The sequence below is a fragment of the Myxine glutinosa genome, chromosome 2, assembly GCF_964187855.1.
Source record: "Myxine glutinosa chromosome 2, kmMyxGlut1.1, whole genome shotgun sequence".
Classification (NCBI taxonomy): Eukaryota; Metazoa; Chordata; class Myxini; order Myxiniformes; family Myxinidae; genus Myxine; species Myxine glutinosa.
Window position 1 is genome coordinate 73,076,352 of NC_136262.1, and position 19,904 is coordinate 73,096,255.

General features: G+C 51.2%; 1 protein-coding gene across 3 annotated transcripts in view; it reads left to right on the plus strand.

The window, feature by feature from the left end:
* The first annotated feature begins 10,037 nt into the window (after positions 1–10,037).
* The window catches only part of LOC137421694 (mucosa-associated lymphoid tissue lymphoma translocation protein 1), an 89,559-nt gene continuing 79,692 nt past the window's right edge, over positions 10,038–19,904 (plus strand). The window contains exon 1 of one of the 3 annotated variants that reach the window (XM_068107989.2): positions 10,038–10,227. In XM_068107989.2, the coding sequence (XP_067964090.2) occupies positions 10,203–10,227 (25 nt within the window). In that variant the 5' untranslated portion in view covers positions 10,038–10,202. The remainder of the gene's footprint in view (positions 10,228–19,904) is intronic. The other 2 variants (XM_068107991.2, XM_068107990.2) reach the window with 2 other exon arrangements.

The following is a 19,904-nucleotide window of genomic DNA, read 5'->3' on the forward strand; positions in this document are numbered from 1 at the left end:
ATCAATCTACACTCAATACCCCATAATGACAAAGAGAAAGCAGGATTTTTGAAAGTTCTGCAAATTTATTAAAAAGAAAAAACTGAAATATCACATTGACATAAGTATTCATACCCTTTGCTATGACACTTGAAATTTAGCTCAGGTGCCTCCCATTTCTCTTGATCATCTTTGAGATGTTTCTACACCCTGATTGGAGTCCACCTGTGGTAAATTCAATTGATTGGACATGATTTGGAAAGGCACACACCTGTCTATCTATATAAGGTCTCACAGCTGACAATGCATATCAGAGCAAAAACCAAGCCATGAGGTCGAAGGAACTGCCTGCAGAGCTCAGAGACAGGATTGTGTTGAGGCACAGATTTGGGGAAGCCTACAAAAAAATTTCTGCTGCATTGAAGGTTCCCAAGAGCACAGTTGCCTCCATAATTCTTAAATGTAAAAAGTTTGGAACCAGGACTCTTCCTAGAGCTGGCCGCCCGGCCAAACTGAGCAATCGGGGGAGAAGGGCCTTGGTAATAGAGATGACCGAGAGTCCGATGGTCACTCTGGCTGAGCTCCAGAGATCCTGTGTGGAGATGGGAGAAACTTCCAGAAGGACAACCATCACTGCAACACTCCACCAATCTGGGCTTTATGGCAGAGTGGCCAGACGGAAGCCTCTCCTCAGTGAAAGACACATAAAAGCCCACAGAATCTTGTTTCTCACAGTCCGAGAGTCCTTTAGGTGCTTTTTTGCAAACTCCAAACGGGCTTTCATGTGTCTTTATGTCGCGTTCCCGGTGTCAACACCCCTGGGGACGGATTAGCCGAGCAAGCTTTAAACTCCAAGGCATTCAATTCAACTATTGCGGAGTTAATACGCGTGGGGGATGGGGCAGCGAAGGGTAACGAACGTCTTCCCTTCATGGACCCCACTGGATGTCTTTGAACCTGGATTAATCAATTCAAACCGACACGGAATTAAAATGTACAAATACCGGCTTTATTGAAAGGAATGCCGGTAACAAAAGAATGCACGTTAAACTACAATTCCTAATCGAGGGACCCTCCAAAGTCCAAACGGACTCGTATACAACACAAGAGGAAAAATAAATGGAAAATAAATGTGTGTGTGTGTGTGTGTGTGTGTGTGTGTGTGTGTGTGTGTGTCTACATCCCGGATCGTCACAGCCCCCCACGTCCTTGCCCGAGAAAACATGCCTTCGCGCGCAGTTCATGCGTGGGAACCAGGCCTGAGTGCACCGTTCGTTCACTCCAGCCACGCTCGTCCTCACCATCCACTTCTCACAGCACGGACGTCTTTCAGCGCACCCACACGACGCACAGACGAGCCTTGGAAAGAACAATGCAGTCGCTCGAATCGATGAAAGCCAGGGACCATAATGACAAAATGCGCGACTGCATCCGCCTTTCACGAACACCAGGAAGCGAGAGGGTGTGGTGTGCGAATGCCACCACCAAGAGCGAGCCCGAACTCCAACTGCACACAACGAGGACCCAACACAATCTAGCACCGTATATGTGACCGTTCACTTGCAATGTCCCTGGCGCAAGAGAGAAAATGTCCCCGTCTGCTCGCCACCAAAGCCAGGACCCAAGAAGACAAAATGTCATGACTACAGTCTTTTGGTTTTCAGAGCTCTTACGTCACCTGACTATGTCTGCGTGCGGTCCAATCAACGGCCGCCACCACATCACTCTATCGCCGCTCTGACCAATCGTTCTTCGGGCCGTGGCCTCATCGCCACTTGCCGGCCTTTGTGATGGCTCGGCTGGCAGAACCCGCGGTAGTTTTCAATGTCCTGCTTCCGGTTGTTTTATTTAGTGTTATGAATTATTGTGTTGATTGCTTGGTTTGGCTATGGTGTGTAGTGCGGTGTCATAAGGAACACAGGAAAATATTACAGTGGCAATTACATACAGGGGATTAATTACCCTTAATCCCTTACTTATTAACATAACCCCACTTCTCGTCATGGGGTCAAAGATACACTCCTACACGACATCCGGTCTCAAAGGATCCCTACTTATGGGACATGGGGGTTCTTCTTCACGACAGTCGGAGCACACTACCTATACAATTCTACCTGGACTACTATATTCCATTGCCTACCCCCCATAAACATAACGATATATATATGTAACTTGAACGATCCTCCTTTTCTCCTTTCGTGTGCATCCTGTGGCTGCTGGTTGCATCATTGCTGGGAGTGCAGGATTACATCACACTTGTTGTGAACATATTGTTGCGGTTTTGAGAACCCACACATATAACATCATTAAAGGTAAAAGGGTGCACCCCATAGATAGGCCACAAGCAACACGTAGGTCACCTTAGGACATCAGTTATTTCATAATATGTGTTTAGATAAGGTCATTCCCAATAGTGGCATCTGCGTTGTGTCAATCAAATAAGAGTAGGCCCCTCGTCCATTTTGCAGCCTCCATTCATCGACGCCATTAAGCGCTCTCCAGTCTGCGCCCCATCGGCCCTCCCAATTTGGTACGCTCCTTTGCCAGCAGCCTTCGCTGCCCGTGGGCTCGCTCAACCCAGCCCGAAAAGCCATGAGGTAAAGCCCGAAAAAGGGGGCGGAGTGCCAGGATGAAGGTGCGGCCACGTCAACCAGCCATCAAGGCGGGGCTGGTAAGCCATAACCAGCCAACCAGGGCTGGAGTGAGGTCGCCTGATAGGCGTGGTTTGGGCTTTCAGAGCGTTCGCTGGCTTGACTTATAAAAGCCAGCGCACAAAGCCCTTAAACAGGACTGTGCGGAGTGGACTCGCGGGCGCTGAATACAAAGGACGAATGCGATTACCAAGTGAGAACTTGAGGACTTACGGAGCAGCGCTCATTGCCAAGGATTGAAGCCAAGATTGGTACTACAAAAGAACTGGTACGAGAGTTGAGTACGGAAGGGAGAGACGCGCTGTGGCAACCCGCTGTACTAAGGGTGAGCGCGCGGCACGCATTGCCAAGAACTGCAGTGTGCAGGACATTGGGGAGGGGGCGCTTGGAGCGAGTAAGACCGGTAGTGTGAGTACAAAAGTGCCGGTACACCAATTACGTACGCCAATAGCCCAGCTTACCTTTCCCCATTACGATAATTGTCCGCTCGTGCTACACTACGTGGAGAGCTGCCTGCTGGGTTTCGTCCGCTGGTACGGGTCGAGGACCAGAGCCGGACCGGAGCCGAACACCATCGCCGGACCTTCCACCCTACCATCTGCATCCCCGCGTGAGTCTGGAATCTGAGACCGAATCTGAGAGCGATCGGGCCCGTGTCCAGGGAATAGAATAAGACTGTCTAAGGCTGCCCTGTGTACTTTTCCTTCCTCTTTCTTTCTTGTACATTCTTTCGTTTCCTCTTCTTCTTTGTACATTGTAAATAAATTGCCCTGTTCTTTCTGGTTTCTCCTTAATCCTATCGTCCTAGTCTTTTCTCCATTGGGTAAACATGGCACGATCCCAACCGCTATAATCGGGTTAGCCATTGTTAACAGCTCTGATCGCGGATCGCTATCCGCTTGGCGTTTCCACCTGATATCCGTGATTCGAGCGGGAGTTATTCCCTTGCTTCACGGTCGGTGGTAGTACTTAGGTAATAGGACTAAAACTCGACCAACAACCCTACCGACCGGAAGGAACGTTTTAACCCCCAGGGTCGCGTCGGCCAGATAAAAGGACAAGGGGATTAACCCCCTCTTGATAAGGGGAGAGCCGACGTCTGAGATCCGCAACAATATTGTCGTGTGACTCCCCCTCGGTTAGGACCGGGGAAATCACAGATGGAAACGAGCTTACTTGAGGCGTCCGGGTCAATGGTGGATTTGCTATTCACGCACGGGAGGGAGAAGGAAAGAAAAAGAAACGGCGCGATTTACCTGACGGGCCGTGCGAAGTCTTCAACCTGCGAAAAGTAACTCACGAATGGAAACAGAATTTATGTACAAAAAGAAAACACGTTTATTTTACGGAACTCGAGAACAATGGACGTGACGGTAAATAAATAATGTTCCGAAATCGGGATCCCGCACACCTCACTTCACATACAAGACAAATCGAAGGATAATCGAAATAAACCGTTGTGTGCGCGTTTGTGCTTGTCTGTCTGGATGTCAGGAATTGTTCAGGCTGCAAGTGTGCAGTCCGGCACGGCTCCGATCCTCGGGAACCGCTCGGCCGTCGGCGCGACCAGGCCTCGATGACACCTATTGCTCGCGCTCTGCCGGGTCCACGTCCGCCGGTGCGTGGCAAGCCTCACGTCCCCGCGCGATGAATAACCAGAGCGGATGATCGTCGGCGCTCAACAGGTAAAGGTCCACACGGGAACGAGAAGGCAAGAAGGGAAGAGAAAAGCGGAGGCGAAGACAGGCAGAAGCGAAGGGGCGAAGAGAGATGAAGTAAGGCTAAAATGTCCGTCTCAGCTTACTTTTATCAGACGTCCTCTGACGTCAGCTCTCTCTCTGCCAATCAGTGCATCGTTTCCTTGTGGCTTTTTGCACCTTCCTCATGTCCTGGTCTTTTCCCTCCAATCAGCGTGTCGCTTGTTGATAGCTCATTCACGCCCTCCGCACTGATTGGCCGAGTGTCTCTCGCCTTTGGTGTTGCGTCATCGGTCGCACATCCTTGTCGGTGGTCAATCAGTGTAGCACGTCCTTCATCCTCCCTTCTCTCCAATCGGTGCTCTGGTTATTGCTCGCCCCTCCCCCCGGTCAGTCATGAGCCTTCCTGGGCATGCCTCTCAGCCTGCCTGTTCGATGTTTGCTGCCCTGCCGCTGTTTTCAGCAGCCGCTTCTGGTCTGCTCTTCTGGTCAGTTTTATCGTCTTGTGGTGGAGGGGGATTAATGAATGTGTGCACTAACGGGCCTAGCTAATGTATATGAGTGAGTTGCCATACGGGACACTGGGATGATCAGAGGTTTCACACACGTGGGAATTAGCATAGTCCCTAGAACTATTTATCATGCCCCATTCCTCGTAATGGGGACGAAGCTACACCTTAATCCGAACAAACCACCTAAAGTCCCTAAACAGAACTTATTACAGGTGAGGTTTCCTATCACGACAGCCGAAGCATGATACCTATGCAGATCTACCTGGATCTATATATGCCCTACCCAACCGACATACAAATATTATTCTGTAGACTTTTAAAACATCATCAGAACACATAAAAAACTTTTTAAAAATAACTTTTCGACGTTTATTATGTTAATTAGTAATGTCATGGTAAGGTGTTTTTTTAATGTTATTCAATACCGTGTGGCGGACACGATGGCTCGCTGGCGCGGTGACATCATTCCGTGCACCAAGAGGGTGCCGGCCACGCCCGAGGGGTAGGCGTGGCCTCGGGATATACACGGGGCGCGCAGCCCTGAGCACTTCAGTGCTATAGTTGAGCTTTGGAATAAAGACTCTTTTTGGTTACCCGCGTTGTTGCTTATCTTCTTGGCAAACAAGTCGTGCGCATAGCACCGCAATTCACTGGTGACCTCGACGCTGGTTCAGCCGCCGCTGACCAACAGAACGCGCCATGTCAAACAATGCGGTAGCGGTGAAGCTCCCTGTGTTTTGGGAAGCTCAGGCCGAGGTATGGTTCGTGCAGGCCGAGGCACAGTTCCAACTTCGAGGCATAACGGCGGATGAGACGCGTTATTACCACGTCATCGCCGCCCTCGGGCCCGGCACAGCCGCCCGAGTCGTGTCCGTCCTGCGGAACCCACCGGCCGACCACAGGTACGAGGCGCTCAAGCGTCTCCTCATCGCCACGTTCGGCCTCACGGAGTGGGAACGGGCTGACCGCCTCCTGGACCTTCCCGAACTCGGCGACACACGACCATCGGTCCGGATGGACTACATGCTGCCGTTGCTGGGTGACAAAGCCCCAGATTTTTTATTCCGGGCGCTCTTTCTATGCCAGCTACCGGCACAGGTACGCCTCGCGTTGGCCGGTTCCAACATAAAGGAACCCCGCGCTCTGGCCGTCCAGGCCGACAAGTTTTTCGCGGCTTGTGACAAGCGGGCGAGAGTCGGTGCGGCCGTCGCGGATCCCGAGGCTGATGCTGCTGCACACCTCGTGGATCCCGAGGCTGATGCCGATGCACACCTCGTGGCCGCCGCCACGCCCCGCCCACCACCACCGCGAAAGCCGCGGCCTCTGCCTCCGCCGCAAACCTGGTGCCGTTTCCACGCCAGGTTTGGCCACAAGGCTAGGAATTGTTGCCCGCCGTGCTCGTTTGGCAAGTCGGGAAACTCCCGGGCCGGCGCTCGGTAGCGGCTTTGAGCGTCGGCCTTTCCGGCAGCCTCCTTTTTGTCATGGACAACTTGTCCGGGCGTCGCTTCCTCTGCGACACAGGCGCACAGGTGAGCGTTATCCCCGCCTCCACGTCCGACAAGCGAACCGCGGGCCGGGGCCCCGCGTTGCTTGCAGCCAACGGTACACCCATACGCACATTCGGGAAGCGCTGCCTCTCCCTGCGGTTCGGAGGACAACGCTTTCAATGGACGTTCGTAACCGCCAGCGTGCCCATGGCATTGCTCGGTGCGGACCTCCTATGTGCAAATGGGTTGTTGGTGGACGTGAAGAACAGACGCCTCGTCCTGGCCGAAACGTTCAGCTCGCTCGCTTGTTCGCTGAGCAGCTCGTTGGGCAGCTCCCTGAGCGGCTCACCGAGCGGCTCGCCAAGTGGCTTGCTGAGCGGTTCGGTCCTGGCGAGGTTGGTCTGTACGCTTCCGGTAGCGGACGAGTTCACCCGCCTCCTCGCCAGCTTCCGGCCCTCACGCGGCCCACCTTCTCGGCGGTGGCCGTCAAGCACGGGGTGGAACATCACATCTCCACTGTCGGGCCACCGGTCTACGCCCGGGCACGCCGCCTCGAGCCGACGAAGCTCGCGGTGGCGAAGGCGGAGTTCGCTTCGCTGGAGCGGCTGGGCATCGTACGGCGCTCCAAGAGCGCTTGGGCGTCGCCACTGCACATCGTGCCGAAGCCCGGCGGGTGATGGCAGCCGTGCGGCCATGCGGAGAACCTCTTCGAGTTTCTTCGGATGCCCTTTGGGTTGAAGAATGCGGCTCAGGCGTTCCAACGGTTGATGGACAGCGTCTTGCGCGACTTGGATTGCGTTTATGTCTACCTGGACAACATCCTCGTCGCAAGCGCGTCCCACGAAGAGCACCTCCGCCACCTCCGCACGCTCTTCGAACGCCTGGGCCAGCATGGCCTGATCGTAAACCCTGCCAAGTGCCGGTTCGGCGTCGCCGAAATCGACTTTTTGGGGCACCGCATCACCAGGCACGGGGCCACCCCCTTACCGGCAAAGGTGGAGGCGGTCAAGGGGTTTCCGCGCCCCCGCACGATCAGGGGGCTCCAGGAGTTCCTGGGCATGGTGAACTTTTACCACCGTTTCCTGCCCCCGCGTCGCCCAGCTCCTGCGCCCCCTGCACGAGGCCCTCTGGGGGAAGCCGGGCAAAGGTGACGTTGTTTGGACCGAGCAGATGGACGCGGCGTTCGCGGGCACGAAGCTCGCCTTGGCTAACGCCACCATGCTCGCGCACCCGGCGCTCGATGCACCGCTCGGCCTCACCACCGACACGTCAGACTACGCGGTGGGCGCGGTGCACGAGCAATGGGTGCGTGGCGTTTGGCAACCGCTGGCGTTTTTCAGCCGGCAGCTTCGCCCGCACGAACGCCGGGACAGCACCTTCGACCGCGAGTTGCTCGGGCTCCACCTGGCGGTCCGGCACTTCCGCCATCTGCTCGAGGGCCATTCGTTCACGGCCTTCGTCGACCACAAGCCCCTGGTCTTCGCGATGGCCAAGGTCGCCGAGCCATGGTCGGCCCGGCATCAGCGTCACCTCTCGGCCGTGTCCGAGTACACGACGGACATCCGGCACGTCGCGGGAAAGGACAACCCGGTGGCGGATTGCCTTTCCCGGTCCGTCGCCCACGCGGTCCACCTCGGGATCGACTATGCCCGGATGGCGGTGGACCAGACCGCCGACCCCGACGTCCAGGCCTTGCGGACCGCCGTCACGGGCCTCCGCGTCACCGAGTTGCCGTTCGACGGCACGGGCACTGCCCTCTTGTGCGACGTCTCCCTCGGGCGGCCTCGCCCCATCGTGCCCGCGGGCGGTTTTTGACGCCATCCACGGCCTGTCCCACCCGGGCACGAAGGCCTCCCAGAGGCTGGTCGCCGACAAGTTAGTCTGGCATGGCCTCCGGAAGGCCGTCCGCGATTGGACCAGGACGTGCCTCGCGTGCCAACGCGCGAAGGTGCACCGCCACACCCAGGCCCCATTGGCCCCGTTCACGGTGCCCGAACGTCGGTTCGACCACGTTCACGTGGACTTGGTGGGACCTCTGCCCCCCTCGCGGGGTTTCACCCACGTCCTCACCATGGTGGACCGCACCACCCGCTGGCCGGAGGTCGTGCCTTTGGCGGCGACGACGGCGGCGGACGTCGCGGAGGCGTTCATCGCCACCTTGGTTGCCCAGTTCGGTGCCCCCTTGGACATCTCGTCCGACCGCGGCCCCCAGTTCACCTCGGAGCTCTGGGGGGCGCTCTTGCGGGGGCTCGGCGTCCAGCTGCACCGCACCACGGCCTTACATCCACAGGCCAGCGGCCTGTGCGAGCGCTTCCACCGCTCCTTGAAGGCCGTGCTCCGGGCCACCCTCCGCGACGGCGGCTGGGTCGACAGGCTCCCCTGGGTCCTGCTGGGCCTCCGGACGGCGCCCAAGGACGACCTGCGCGCATCCGCGACGGAGTTGGTCTTCTGACAACCGCTGCGGGTGCCGGCGAGTTCCTCCCCGACTTCACGGCACCATGGTCCGCGGCGCAGCAGCGCTCCCCACTGCAGGAGACCGCCCGGGGGTTCGCCCCGGTGCCGACGGCGCACCACGGGTGCCCGCCAACGCACGTCGCCCCGGAGCTTCGCACGGCGGAGTACGTGTTCGTCCGCCACGACGCCCACCAGACACCGCTGCGGCCCCCGTGCGACGGGCCCTTCCACGTGCTGGAGACCCGGGCGAAACACTTCACCCTCGACATCGGCGGTACTCCTGACCGCGTTTCCGTGGACCGCCTCAAGCCAGCCCACCTCGACATGGACCACCCCCCGCCAGTGGCTCGGCCCCCGCGTCGGACCTCCGGCACCGCCCAGCCCCGCCGGCACGCCCCCCCCCCCCCCGGTCCTGCAGCCATCCCAGGTGCCGCCGGGAGCATCCCAGATGACATCCCGGCATCCCAGACGCCGCCAGCCACCAGAGGGCGCTTCGGCCCGGTCATCCATTTGCCCCGCAAACTGACCCTTCAGGTGCGCGGGAATTCTGGGGGGGGGGCGCGTGTGGCGGACACGATGGCTCGCTGGCGCGGTGACATCATTCCACGCACCAAGAGGGTGTTGGCCACGCCCGAGGGGTAGGCGTGGCCTCGGGATATACACGGGGCGCGCAGCCCCGAGCACCTCAGTGCTCTTGTTGAGCTTTGGAATAAAGACTCTTTTTGGTTACCGGCGTTGTTGCTTTATCTTCTTGGCAAACAAGTCGTGCGCATAGCACCGCACTTCAACCGATAATATAATGATTTTAAAACCCTACAAAATGTTTCATAATGTTTGTTTTCACGCAAATCTTTTTTTATGATGTCATCATGTCATGTTGTCAGATTACTGTAAATCAAAGGCCGGGTAGCCTGCCAGAAAACGTGCCGTTCCGTTAATATAAAACTCCCATTGACGGCTGATAGAAACCCTCTGAACACCGTCGGCTGTACATTAAACATCGTTTACCCGCAGCTCATGTAATAAACAAACCAAATATTAATCGGAACAACAGTGGTGTAAAAAATGGTTGGAGCAGCGGAAGTTGATTATCGATAAATCTTTGCACAAGGAAACAGGAAGGAATGTGGCCAGGTGTGGATGGAAGGCGGGAGACGTTGAGCCGATTTGGGCGGAGCTGGTGACATTCGCTGTGGAAGGTTGATCGATGTGGGCGGGGCCGGGAGACGGCACTTTGCATTGAGTGACGATGTGGGAGGAGTCGGGTGCGGTTGATCGATGTGGGCGGGGCCGAGAGACGGTCACTTTGCAGCATTGAGGGACAATGTGGGAAGGACCGGGGAAGTTTTACTTTGTGCTGAAGAACTAAAACAATGGAAGGTACGAGGGGGAGAAGAGGTATGAGAATATTTTTGAGCTCAAATGGCGCTTTTCCCTCGAATAAAAGGTCAGGTTTGAGGAGGGCTGGTTATCGGGGGTGCTTAGAACCCAGGAAGGGGAAGGAAAATTGCGATAATTGCAAATGGGAACTGTACGACCTTGGCATGCTTTGCTCGCTTCTATATACAAACATCGATATATTCTTTATTACGATAATTTGATGCCGTTCTTGTACTTTCCCAGTAGTCTTCGAGCTACCTCGTGTTTCCCTCTGTACGTAGTTGGCATCCCTCGATATTGTTTAGCGTGCTGTCGAAACCGCTGGGGTTCCATGTATGTACTTTGTGGACGACATCGTGTAAACCCGCTGGGGCTTCCATGTACATACTTTGTGGACTAAATCGTGAATCCGCCTGGCTTCCATGTACGTACTTTGTGGACTACATCGTGTAAACCCGTCTGGCTTGTCAGCAGGGAGGAGTGTTAGTCAGAGTATAAGAGGTGAATATAGGGAGGAGTGTTAGCCAGAGTATAAGAGGTGAATATAGGGAGGATTGTTAGCCAGAGTATAAGAGGTGAATATAGGGAGGAGTGTTAGCCACAGTATAAGAGGTGAATATAGGGAGGAGTGTTAGCCACAGTATAAGAGGTGAATATAGGGAGGAGTGTTAGCCACAGTATAAGAGGTGAATATAGGGAGGAGTGTTAGCCACAGTATAAGAGGTGAATATAGGGAGGATTGTTAGCCACAGTATAAGAGGTGAATATAGGGAGGAGTGTTAGCCAAAGTATAAGAGGTGGATATAGGGAGGAGTGTTAGCCTGAGTATAGGAGGTGAATATAGGGAGGAGTGTTAGCCACAGTATAAGAGGTGAATATAGGGAGGAGTGTTAGCCACAGTATAAGAGGTGAATATAGGGAGGAGTGTTAGCCACAGTATAAGAGGTGAATATAGGGAGGAGTGTTAGCCACAGTATAAGAGGTGAATATAGGGAGGATTGTTAGCCAGAGTATAAGAGGTGAATATAGGGAGGATTGTTAGCCACAGTATAAGAGGTGAATATAGGGAGGATTGTTAGCCACAGTATAAGAGGTGAATATAGGGAGGAGTGTTAGCCAGAGTATAAGAGGTGGATAGTGGGAGGAGTGTTAGCCACAGTATAAGAGGTGAATATAGGGAGGAGTGTTAGCCACAGTATATGAGGTGCATATAGGGAGAAGTGTTAGCCTGAGTATAAGAGGTGGGTATTGGGAGGAGTGTTAGTCAGAGTATAAGAGGTGAATATAGGGAGGAGTGTTAGCCAGAGTACAAGAGGTGGATATAGGGAGGATTGTTAGCCAGAGTTTAAGAGGTGGGTATCGGGAGGAGTGTTAGCCAGAGTATAAGAGGTGAATATAGGGAGGAGTGTTAGCCAGAGTATAAGAGGTGAATATAGGGAGGATTGTTAGCCACAGTATAAGAGGTGAATATAGGGAGGAGTGTTAGCCACAGTATAAGAGGTGAATATAGGGAGGAGTGTTAGCCACAGTATAAGAGGTGAATATAGGGAGGATTGTTAGCCACAGTATAAGAGGTGAATATAGGGAGGAGTGTTAGCCACAGTATAAGAGGTGAATATAGGGAGGAGTGTTAGCCAGAGTATAAGAGGTGAATATAGGGAGGATTGTTAGCCAGAGTATAAGAGGTGGATATCGGGAGGAGTGTTAGCCACAGTATAAGAGGTGAATATAGGGAGGAGTGTTAGCCACAGTATAAGATGTGAATATAGGGAGGAGTGTTTGCCACAGTATAAGAGGTGAATATAGGGAGGATTGTTAGCCAGAGTATAAGAGGTGAATATAGGGAGGATTGTTAGCCAGAGTATAAGAGGTGAATATAGGGAGGATTGTTAGCCAGAGTATAAGAGGTGGATATCGGGAGGAGTGTTAGCCACAGTATAAGAGGTGAATATAGGGAGGAGTGTTAGCCAGAGTATAAGAGGTGAATATAGGGAGGATTGTTAGCCACAGTATAAGAGGTGAATATAGGGAGGATTGTTAGCCAGAGTATAAGAGGTGAATATAGGGAGGAGTGTTAGCCAGAGTATAAGAGGTGAATATAGGGAGGATTGTTAGCCACAGTATAAGAGGTGAATATAGGGAGGAGTGTTAGCCACAGTATAAGAGGTGAATATAGGGAGGAGTGTTAGCCACAGTATAAGAGGTGAATATAGGGAGGAGTGTTAGCCACAGTATAAGAGGTGAATATAGGGAGGATTGTTAGCCACAGTATAAGAGGTGAATATAGGGAGGATTGTTAGCCACAGTATAAGAGGTGAATATAGGGAGGAGTGTTAGCCAAAGTATAAGAGGTGGATATAGGGAGGAATGTTAGCCTGAGTATAAGAGGTGGATATAGGGAGGAGTGTTAGCCACAGTATAAGAGGTGAATATAGGGAGGAGTGTTAGCCACAGTATAAGAGGTGAATATAGGGAGGAGTGTTAGCCAAAGTATAAGAGGTGAATATAGGGAGGAGTGTTAGCCTGAGTATAAGAGGTGAATATAGGGAGGATTGTTAGCCACAGTATAAGAGGTGAATATAGGGAGGAGTGTTAGCCACAGTATAAGAGGTGAATATAGGGAGGAGTGTTAGCCAAAGTATAAGAGGTGGATATAGGGAGGAGTGTTAGCCTGAGTATAAGAGGTGGATATAGGGAGGATTGTTAGCCAGAGTATAAGAGGTGAATATAGGGAGGAGTGTTAGCCACAGTATAAGAGGTGAATATAGGGAGGAGTGTTAGCCACAGTATAAGAGGTGAATATAGGGAGGAGTGTTAGCCACAGTATAAGAGGTGAATATAGGGAGGAGTGTTAGCCACAGTATAAGAGGTGAATATAGGGAGGATTGTTAGCCAGAGTATAAGAGGTGAATATAGGGAGGATTGTTAGCCACAGTATAAGAGGTGAATATAGGGAGGATTGTTAGCCACAGTATAAGAGGTGAATATAGGGAGGAGTGTTAGCCAAAGTATAAGAGGTGGATATAGGGAGGAGTGTTAGCCAAAGTATAAGAGGTGGATATAGGGAGGAGTGTTAGCCAAAGTATAAGAGGTGGATATAGGGAGGAGTGTTAGCCAGAGTATAAGAGGTGGATATAGGGAGGAGTGTTAGTCAGAGTATAAGAGGTGAATATAGGGAGGAGTGTTGGTCAGAGTTTAAGAGGTGAATATAGGGAGGATTGTTAGCCACAGTATAAGAGGTGAATATAGGGAGGAGTGTTAGCCACAGTATAAGAGGTGGGTATCGGGAGGAGTGTTAGCCAGAGTATAAGAGGTGAATATAGGGAGGATTGTTAGCCAGAGTATAAGAGGTGAATATAGGGAGGATTGTTAGCCAGAGTATAAGAGGTGAATATAGGGAGGAGTGTTAGCCAGAGTATAAGAGGTGGGTATCGGGAGGAGTGTTAGCCACAGTATAAGAGGTGGATATAGGGAGAAGTGTTAGCCTGAGTATAAGAGGTGAATATAGGGAGGAGTGTTAGCCAGAGTATATGAGGTGGGTATCGGGAGGAGTGTTAGCCAGAGTATAAGAGGTGGATATCGGGAGGAGTGTTAGCCAGAGTATAAGAGGTGGATAAAGGATATCGGGAGGAGTGTTAGCCAGAGTATAAGAGGTGGGTATAGCGAGGAGTGTTAGCCAAAGTATAAGAGGTGGATATAGGGAGGAGTGTTAGCCAGAGTAGAAGATGTGGATATAGGGAGGAGTGTGAGCCAGAGTATAAGAGGTGAATATAGGGAGGAGTGTTAGCCAAAGTATAAGAGGTGAATATAGGGAGGAGTGTTAGCCAGAGTATAAGAGGTGAATATAGGGAGGAGTGTTAGCCAGAGTATTATAGGTGAATATAGGGAGGAGTGTTAGCCAGAGTATAAGAGGTGGATATCGGGAGGAGTGTTAGCCAGAGTATAAGAGGTGAATATAGGGAGGAGTGTTAGCCAGAGTATAAGAGGTGGATATAGGGAGGAGTGTGAGCCAGAGTATAAGAGGTGGATATAGGGAGGAGTGTGAGCCAGAGTATAAGAGGTGAATATAGGGAGGAGTGTTAGCCAGAGTATAAGAGGTGGATATAGGGAGGAGTGTGAGCCAGAGTATAAGAGGTGAATATAGGGAGGAGTGTTAGCCAAAGTATAAGAGGTGAATATAGGGAAGAGTGTTAGCCAGAGTATAAGAGGTGAATATAGGGAGGAGTGTTAGCCAGAGTATAAGAGGTGGATATTGGGAGGAGTGTTAGCCAGAGTATAAGAGGTGAATATAGGGAGGAGTGTTAGCCAGAGTATAAGAGGATAATATAGGGAGGAGTGTTAGCCAGAGTATCAGAGGTGGATATCGGGAGGAGTGTTAGCCAGAGTATAAGAGGTGAATATAGGGAGGAGTGTTAGCCAGAGTATAAGAGGTGGATAGTGGGAGGAGTGTTAGCCAGAGTATAAGAGGTGGATATTGGGAGGAGTGTTAGCCAGAGTATAAGAGGTGAATATAGGGAGGAGTGTTAGCCTGAGTATAAGAGGTGAATATAGGGAGGAGTGTTAGCCAGAGTATAAGAGGTGGATATCGGGAGGAGTGTTAACCAGAGTATAAGAGGTGGATATAGGGAGGAGTGTTAGCCAGAGTATAAGAGGTGAATATAGGGAGGAGTGTTAGCAAAGTATAAGAGGTGAATATAGGGAGGAGTGTGAGCCAAAGTAGAAGAGGTGAATATATGGAGGAGTGTTAGCCAGAGTATAAGAGGTGGATATCGGGAGGAGTGTTAGCCAGAGTATAAGAGGTGGATATCGGGAGGAGTGTTAGCCCGAGTATAAGAGGTGGATATCGGGAGGAGTGTTAGCCAAAGTATAAGAGGTGAATATAGGGAGGCATGTTAGCCAGAGTATAAGAGGTGGGTATCGGGAGGAGTGTTAGCCAAAGTATAAGAGGTGGATATAGGGAGGCGTGTTAGCCAGAGTATAAGACGTGAATATAAGGAGGAATGTTAGCCAAAGTATAAGAGGTAAATACAGGGAGGAGTGTTAGCCAAAGTATAAGAGGTGAATATAGGGAGGAGTGTTAGCCAAAGTATAAGAGGTGAATACAGGGAGGAGTGTTAGCCACAGTATAAGAGGTGAATATAGGGAGGCATGTTAGCCAGAGTATAAGAGGTGGGTATCGGGAGGAGTGTTAGCCAAAGTATAAGAGGTGGATATAGGGAGGAGTGTTAGCCAAAGTATAAGAGGTGAATATAGGGAGGAGTGTTAGCCAAAGTATAAGAGGTGAATACAGGGAGGAGTGTTAGCCACAGTATAAGAGGTGAATATAGGGAGGCATGTTAGCCAGAGTATAAGAGGTGGGTATCGGGAGGAGTGTTAGCCAAAGTATAAGAGGTGGATATAGGGAGGCGTGTTAGCCAGAGTATAAGACGTGAATATAAGGAGGAGTGTTAGCCAAAGTGTAATGTATCAGGCTGGGAAGATAGTTTGAGTGCACCATCAGTCGTTTATTGCGCAGCCGGGAAAACCACAAGCGCCTAGCGTCGGCCCAGCTTCCTGTCTTGCAGTGTGCCCCGCCTCCTCGATGACCGCCTGCCGGTTAATCCCATGCAACATGCAATAATACATAACATCTCCCCCCCCCCCCCCCCCCCATTAACAGTGAAAATGTATACAACAAGCATGCAAATGCATACAAGAATGCAAACATACAAAATTGCAAAATTGCAAATGCAAAATTGAATGCAAAAATTGAATTGAATGAAATTGAAAATCGAATGCAATATGCATACAAGAATATTAGCTACAAGTCAAGGCGGATAGGCGCCTTTCGAACTCTGGATGATCGTCGGGGTGCAAAGCTGCCACACGGCCCCACTGGTGGTGCTGCAACAGCGTTATTGGGGTCAGCCTCAGGGAGTGGTGCAGTACTATCTGCGGCAACAATGTCGCTGTTCACAGGTTCAGGAAGTGGCGAGATATCATTTGTGAAAATGACAGGATCACAGGACCGATACCGGACATGATCAAGGTGCCTCCTCTAGTTTGATAACGTAGGACAATGGTCCCTCATTTTTGTGAACCTGCCCTGGTAACGAAACCATTCCGCGACCAAAGTTTCTCACAAACACCGGGTCCCCGATCTTTATAGAGCGCTGTACAGCGTGGTTGTCATGGTGAAGTCTCTGTTTCCACTGATTTTGATTCACAACCGACACCACGTCTGGACTTGGACAATCCAGTTGTGTACGCAAACGTCGTTTCATCAGCAGCTCACCCGGTGTCACCCCTGTTGTTGTGTGGGGAGTGATGTGGTGAGCGAAAAGCACACATGATAGTCTGGTCTGAAGGCTTCCGCCTGGTATCTTACTTAGACCAGAATTGACGAAACTCAGAGCTTTCAGATAGACCATTTGAAGCTTGATGGTGTGGGCTCACAAACTTGTGAATTATACCATTCAGGCGGGTGAATTCAGTGAATTCAGAACTTGAGAAACAGGTTCCATTGTCAGTGACTATTAAGCGTGGCAAACCATGAGTGGCAAAGCACTGGCGCAGCCTCTCTATGGTAGCGTGTGAGGTTGCTGTATGTGTTACATAGGCGTCGATCCATTTAGTGTGAGCGTCGGTAACAACAAGGATCATACGGCCTTCGATGGGTCCAGCATAGTCAAGCTGAATCCTCTGCCATGGTTCAGTGGGCCATTCCCAGGGGTGTAGTGGTGCCTTCGCAGGGGCGTTTCGACTGCTTTGGCATGGATAACAATGTTTTACACACTGTTCGATCTCAGAGTCGAGGTGAGGCCACCAGACATAGTTCCGTGCCAGCGATTTCATTCTTACAATGCCCGGATGACAGTCGTAAAGCTGATCCAAAATCTTTGTGCGCAAGTTTGGGGGAATGACCACTCGGCAACCCCACAGCAAGCAGCCATTCTCGACACTTCGTTCATTTTGCCTGGCCTTGTAAGAATTCAATTCAGGGTCAGCATCACATAGAAGGCCCCACCCATGCCCAGTAGCACGAATTACCTTGAAAAGAAGTGGGTCACTCCTGGTGTAGGTCCGTATCTGGTTGGCATCAATTGGGTTGTCATTCAAAAAGTCCATCAGAGATATCACGCTGCCAGGTACAGGGGGGTAAAACACTGTGTCCGGAAGTGGTAGGCGACTCATGTCGTCTGCATTTGAAATTGTGGAGCTAGGTCTGTATGTAATATCGTAATCATAAGCCGAGAGTGAAAGTGACCAGCGTATGATCCGAGGCGGTAAGACCTCTGAGGTAGCCTTTGATGGACCAAACAAACTAATCAGTGGCTTGTGGTCCGTGTAAATCGTGAAATGCCGACCGAAAACGTACTGGTGAAATTTCTTAACTCCGAATACAATGCCGAGTCCTTTGTCCAGCTGACTGTAGTTCTTCTCAGCAGGAGACAGTGTACGAGATGCGAATGCTATTGGTCTCTCTGTGCGATCTGGCATGATGTGTGACAGAACAGCACCAACCCCGTACTGACTCGCATCACACGACCGGACCATGTCTTTGTCTGGGTCGTAGTGAACTAGCACATTTGAAGACCGCAGCATGTCTTTTGACTTCTGGAAGGCTGCTGACTCCGGAATGTCCCATTTCCAGCTGATGCCTTTTTTTAACAGGCAATACAGTGGGCCAAGCATGGTAGCAATGTTTGGAATATACCTGCTGTAGTACTGCAGCATGCCAATGAAACCTTGAGTTCAGTAATGTTGGTCGGAGCAGGGGCGTCTTTGATTGCTCTGATCTTCTCTTCTGTGGGATGTAAGCCTTCGGCATCGATACGATGGCCCAAATAGGTCACCGACGGAACCATGAACTTGCACTTGTCTCTCCGCAGGCGTAGTCCAGAGTCGGAAATAATACGTAGAACACGTTTGAGGTTGTCCAGATGATGAAGATCTGAGCGGCCAGTGACTAGGATGTCGTCTTGGTGAACAACAACGTGTGTTTCAGCAGCGAACAGGCTATCCATCACCACATCACTCCCCACACAACAACAGGCGTGACACCAGGTGAGCTGTGAATGCCGAAATGGACTGCGTTGAGGTTTGGCGACACATGTAAAAATTGAATCGACTCACAATGACTGAGGGTGTAGGTTCACAGTGCTCCTTCATAGCTGCCACAAGCTCGGCGTGTGTTAAATCCATTGTGGTCCTGGGCATGGCGATATTGTTTTTTTTTTTTTGTTTTTTTTTTTTTTTGTGTATACAAGATCGAGGCTCGTGAAAGAGCGAACATTAATCACACAGAAAGACAAACCGACACATAAAACATATAACATCGGGAGCGGTAGTCAAGATGGGGAGAGAGGGGGAAGGACACAAACACAACATTTGAGAGCAGGGACCGAGAGACATGGAGACATCGAGAGATCTGAGAGAGGGCGAGGGCTTTGGGGGGGGGGGCATGGGAAGGGGGCGGTGGGAGAGGTATAAAACATATGGACACTGCCAAGACTTCCAGGAAAGAAGTTGGAATTTCAAACAAGGTGGATCTGGGGTGAATTAGCTGGGGTAGAAAAGATCAAGGTTTTGGATAATAATCTATCTATAATTCCAGTAATCTCTGTCTGTCTGTACGTTTGTCTGTGACCGCTGTTTCTCGACAACCACGGGTCCGATATACTTTTAACTTGCCAGGTATATTGCTGGGGACCCGAGGATGTGCCTTTTCAAGGTTTCATATTAATCGGACAATTACTTACCGAGCTATGTCCAAAAAACGATTCAACCAATCAGAGAGCAGCGAACGATCGCGTGTGCCGAACGTGGCGGACACACTCTGCCTCGGATGGCACATTTGAGAGCGTATTCATTTATTTCACGTTTGCAAACTATGTTGGCGTTAAACTATGTTTTACAACTAATAAAAACGAATTTGCGATTCATTCGCTTTCCTGCGCGTTTGTGCACGCGATGGCGATTTCTTTACCAAACTCCGGAAGCCGTTCGCTTTGGACCAAACCATTGCATGTAAATAGAGGGGGGGGGGATTGTCACCACTCGCAAGCCGTTCGCTTTGGACCAAACCATTTCATGTAAATAGAGGGGGGGGGGATATAATTTTAGATATAGATATAGTACGGGCATGCCCTAGTAATAATAATAATAATAATAATAATAATTCATTTATTTTGTATAGCGCTTTTCCAGAAGCCCAAAGGCGCTTTGACAGAGTGGCAAACATAATGCATAACAATACATGAAAACAACAATTGCAAAAAGACAAGAATCAATAGGGAAATATTTAAAGCAAAGGGAGAAGGAGAAGAGATAGTCAGGGGTTAAATGCTGTGGGTTGAATGTTGAATGCAGTGTTGAACAGGTGGGTCTTTAGTGATGTTTTGAATGTGGTGAGTGAGGAGGAGTCTCTGATGGTGTGAGGTAGTGAGTTCCAGAGGGTGGGAGCAGCGATGGAGAAGGCCCTGTCCCCCCAGGATCTGAATTTGGTCCGGATGGAGGGGGTCAGGAGGTTGGTACCAGCAGAGCGGAGGTTGCGGGTGGGAGTGTGTCTGGAGAGGAGGTCAGCCAGGTAGGATGGGGCCAGGTTATGGAGGGCTTTGTATGTCAAGAGGAGGATTTTGTACTGGATTCTCTGGGGGATGGGGAGCCAGTGAAGCTTGTAAAGGACGGGGGTGATGTGATCACGGGTCCGGGAATGGGTGAGTAGACGGGCAGCGGAGTTCTGAATGTATTGGAGTTTATTGG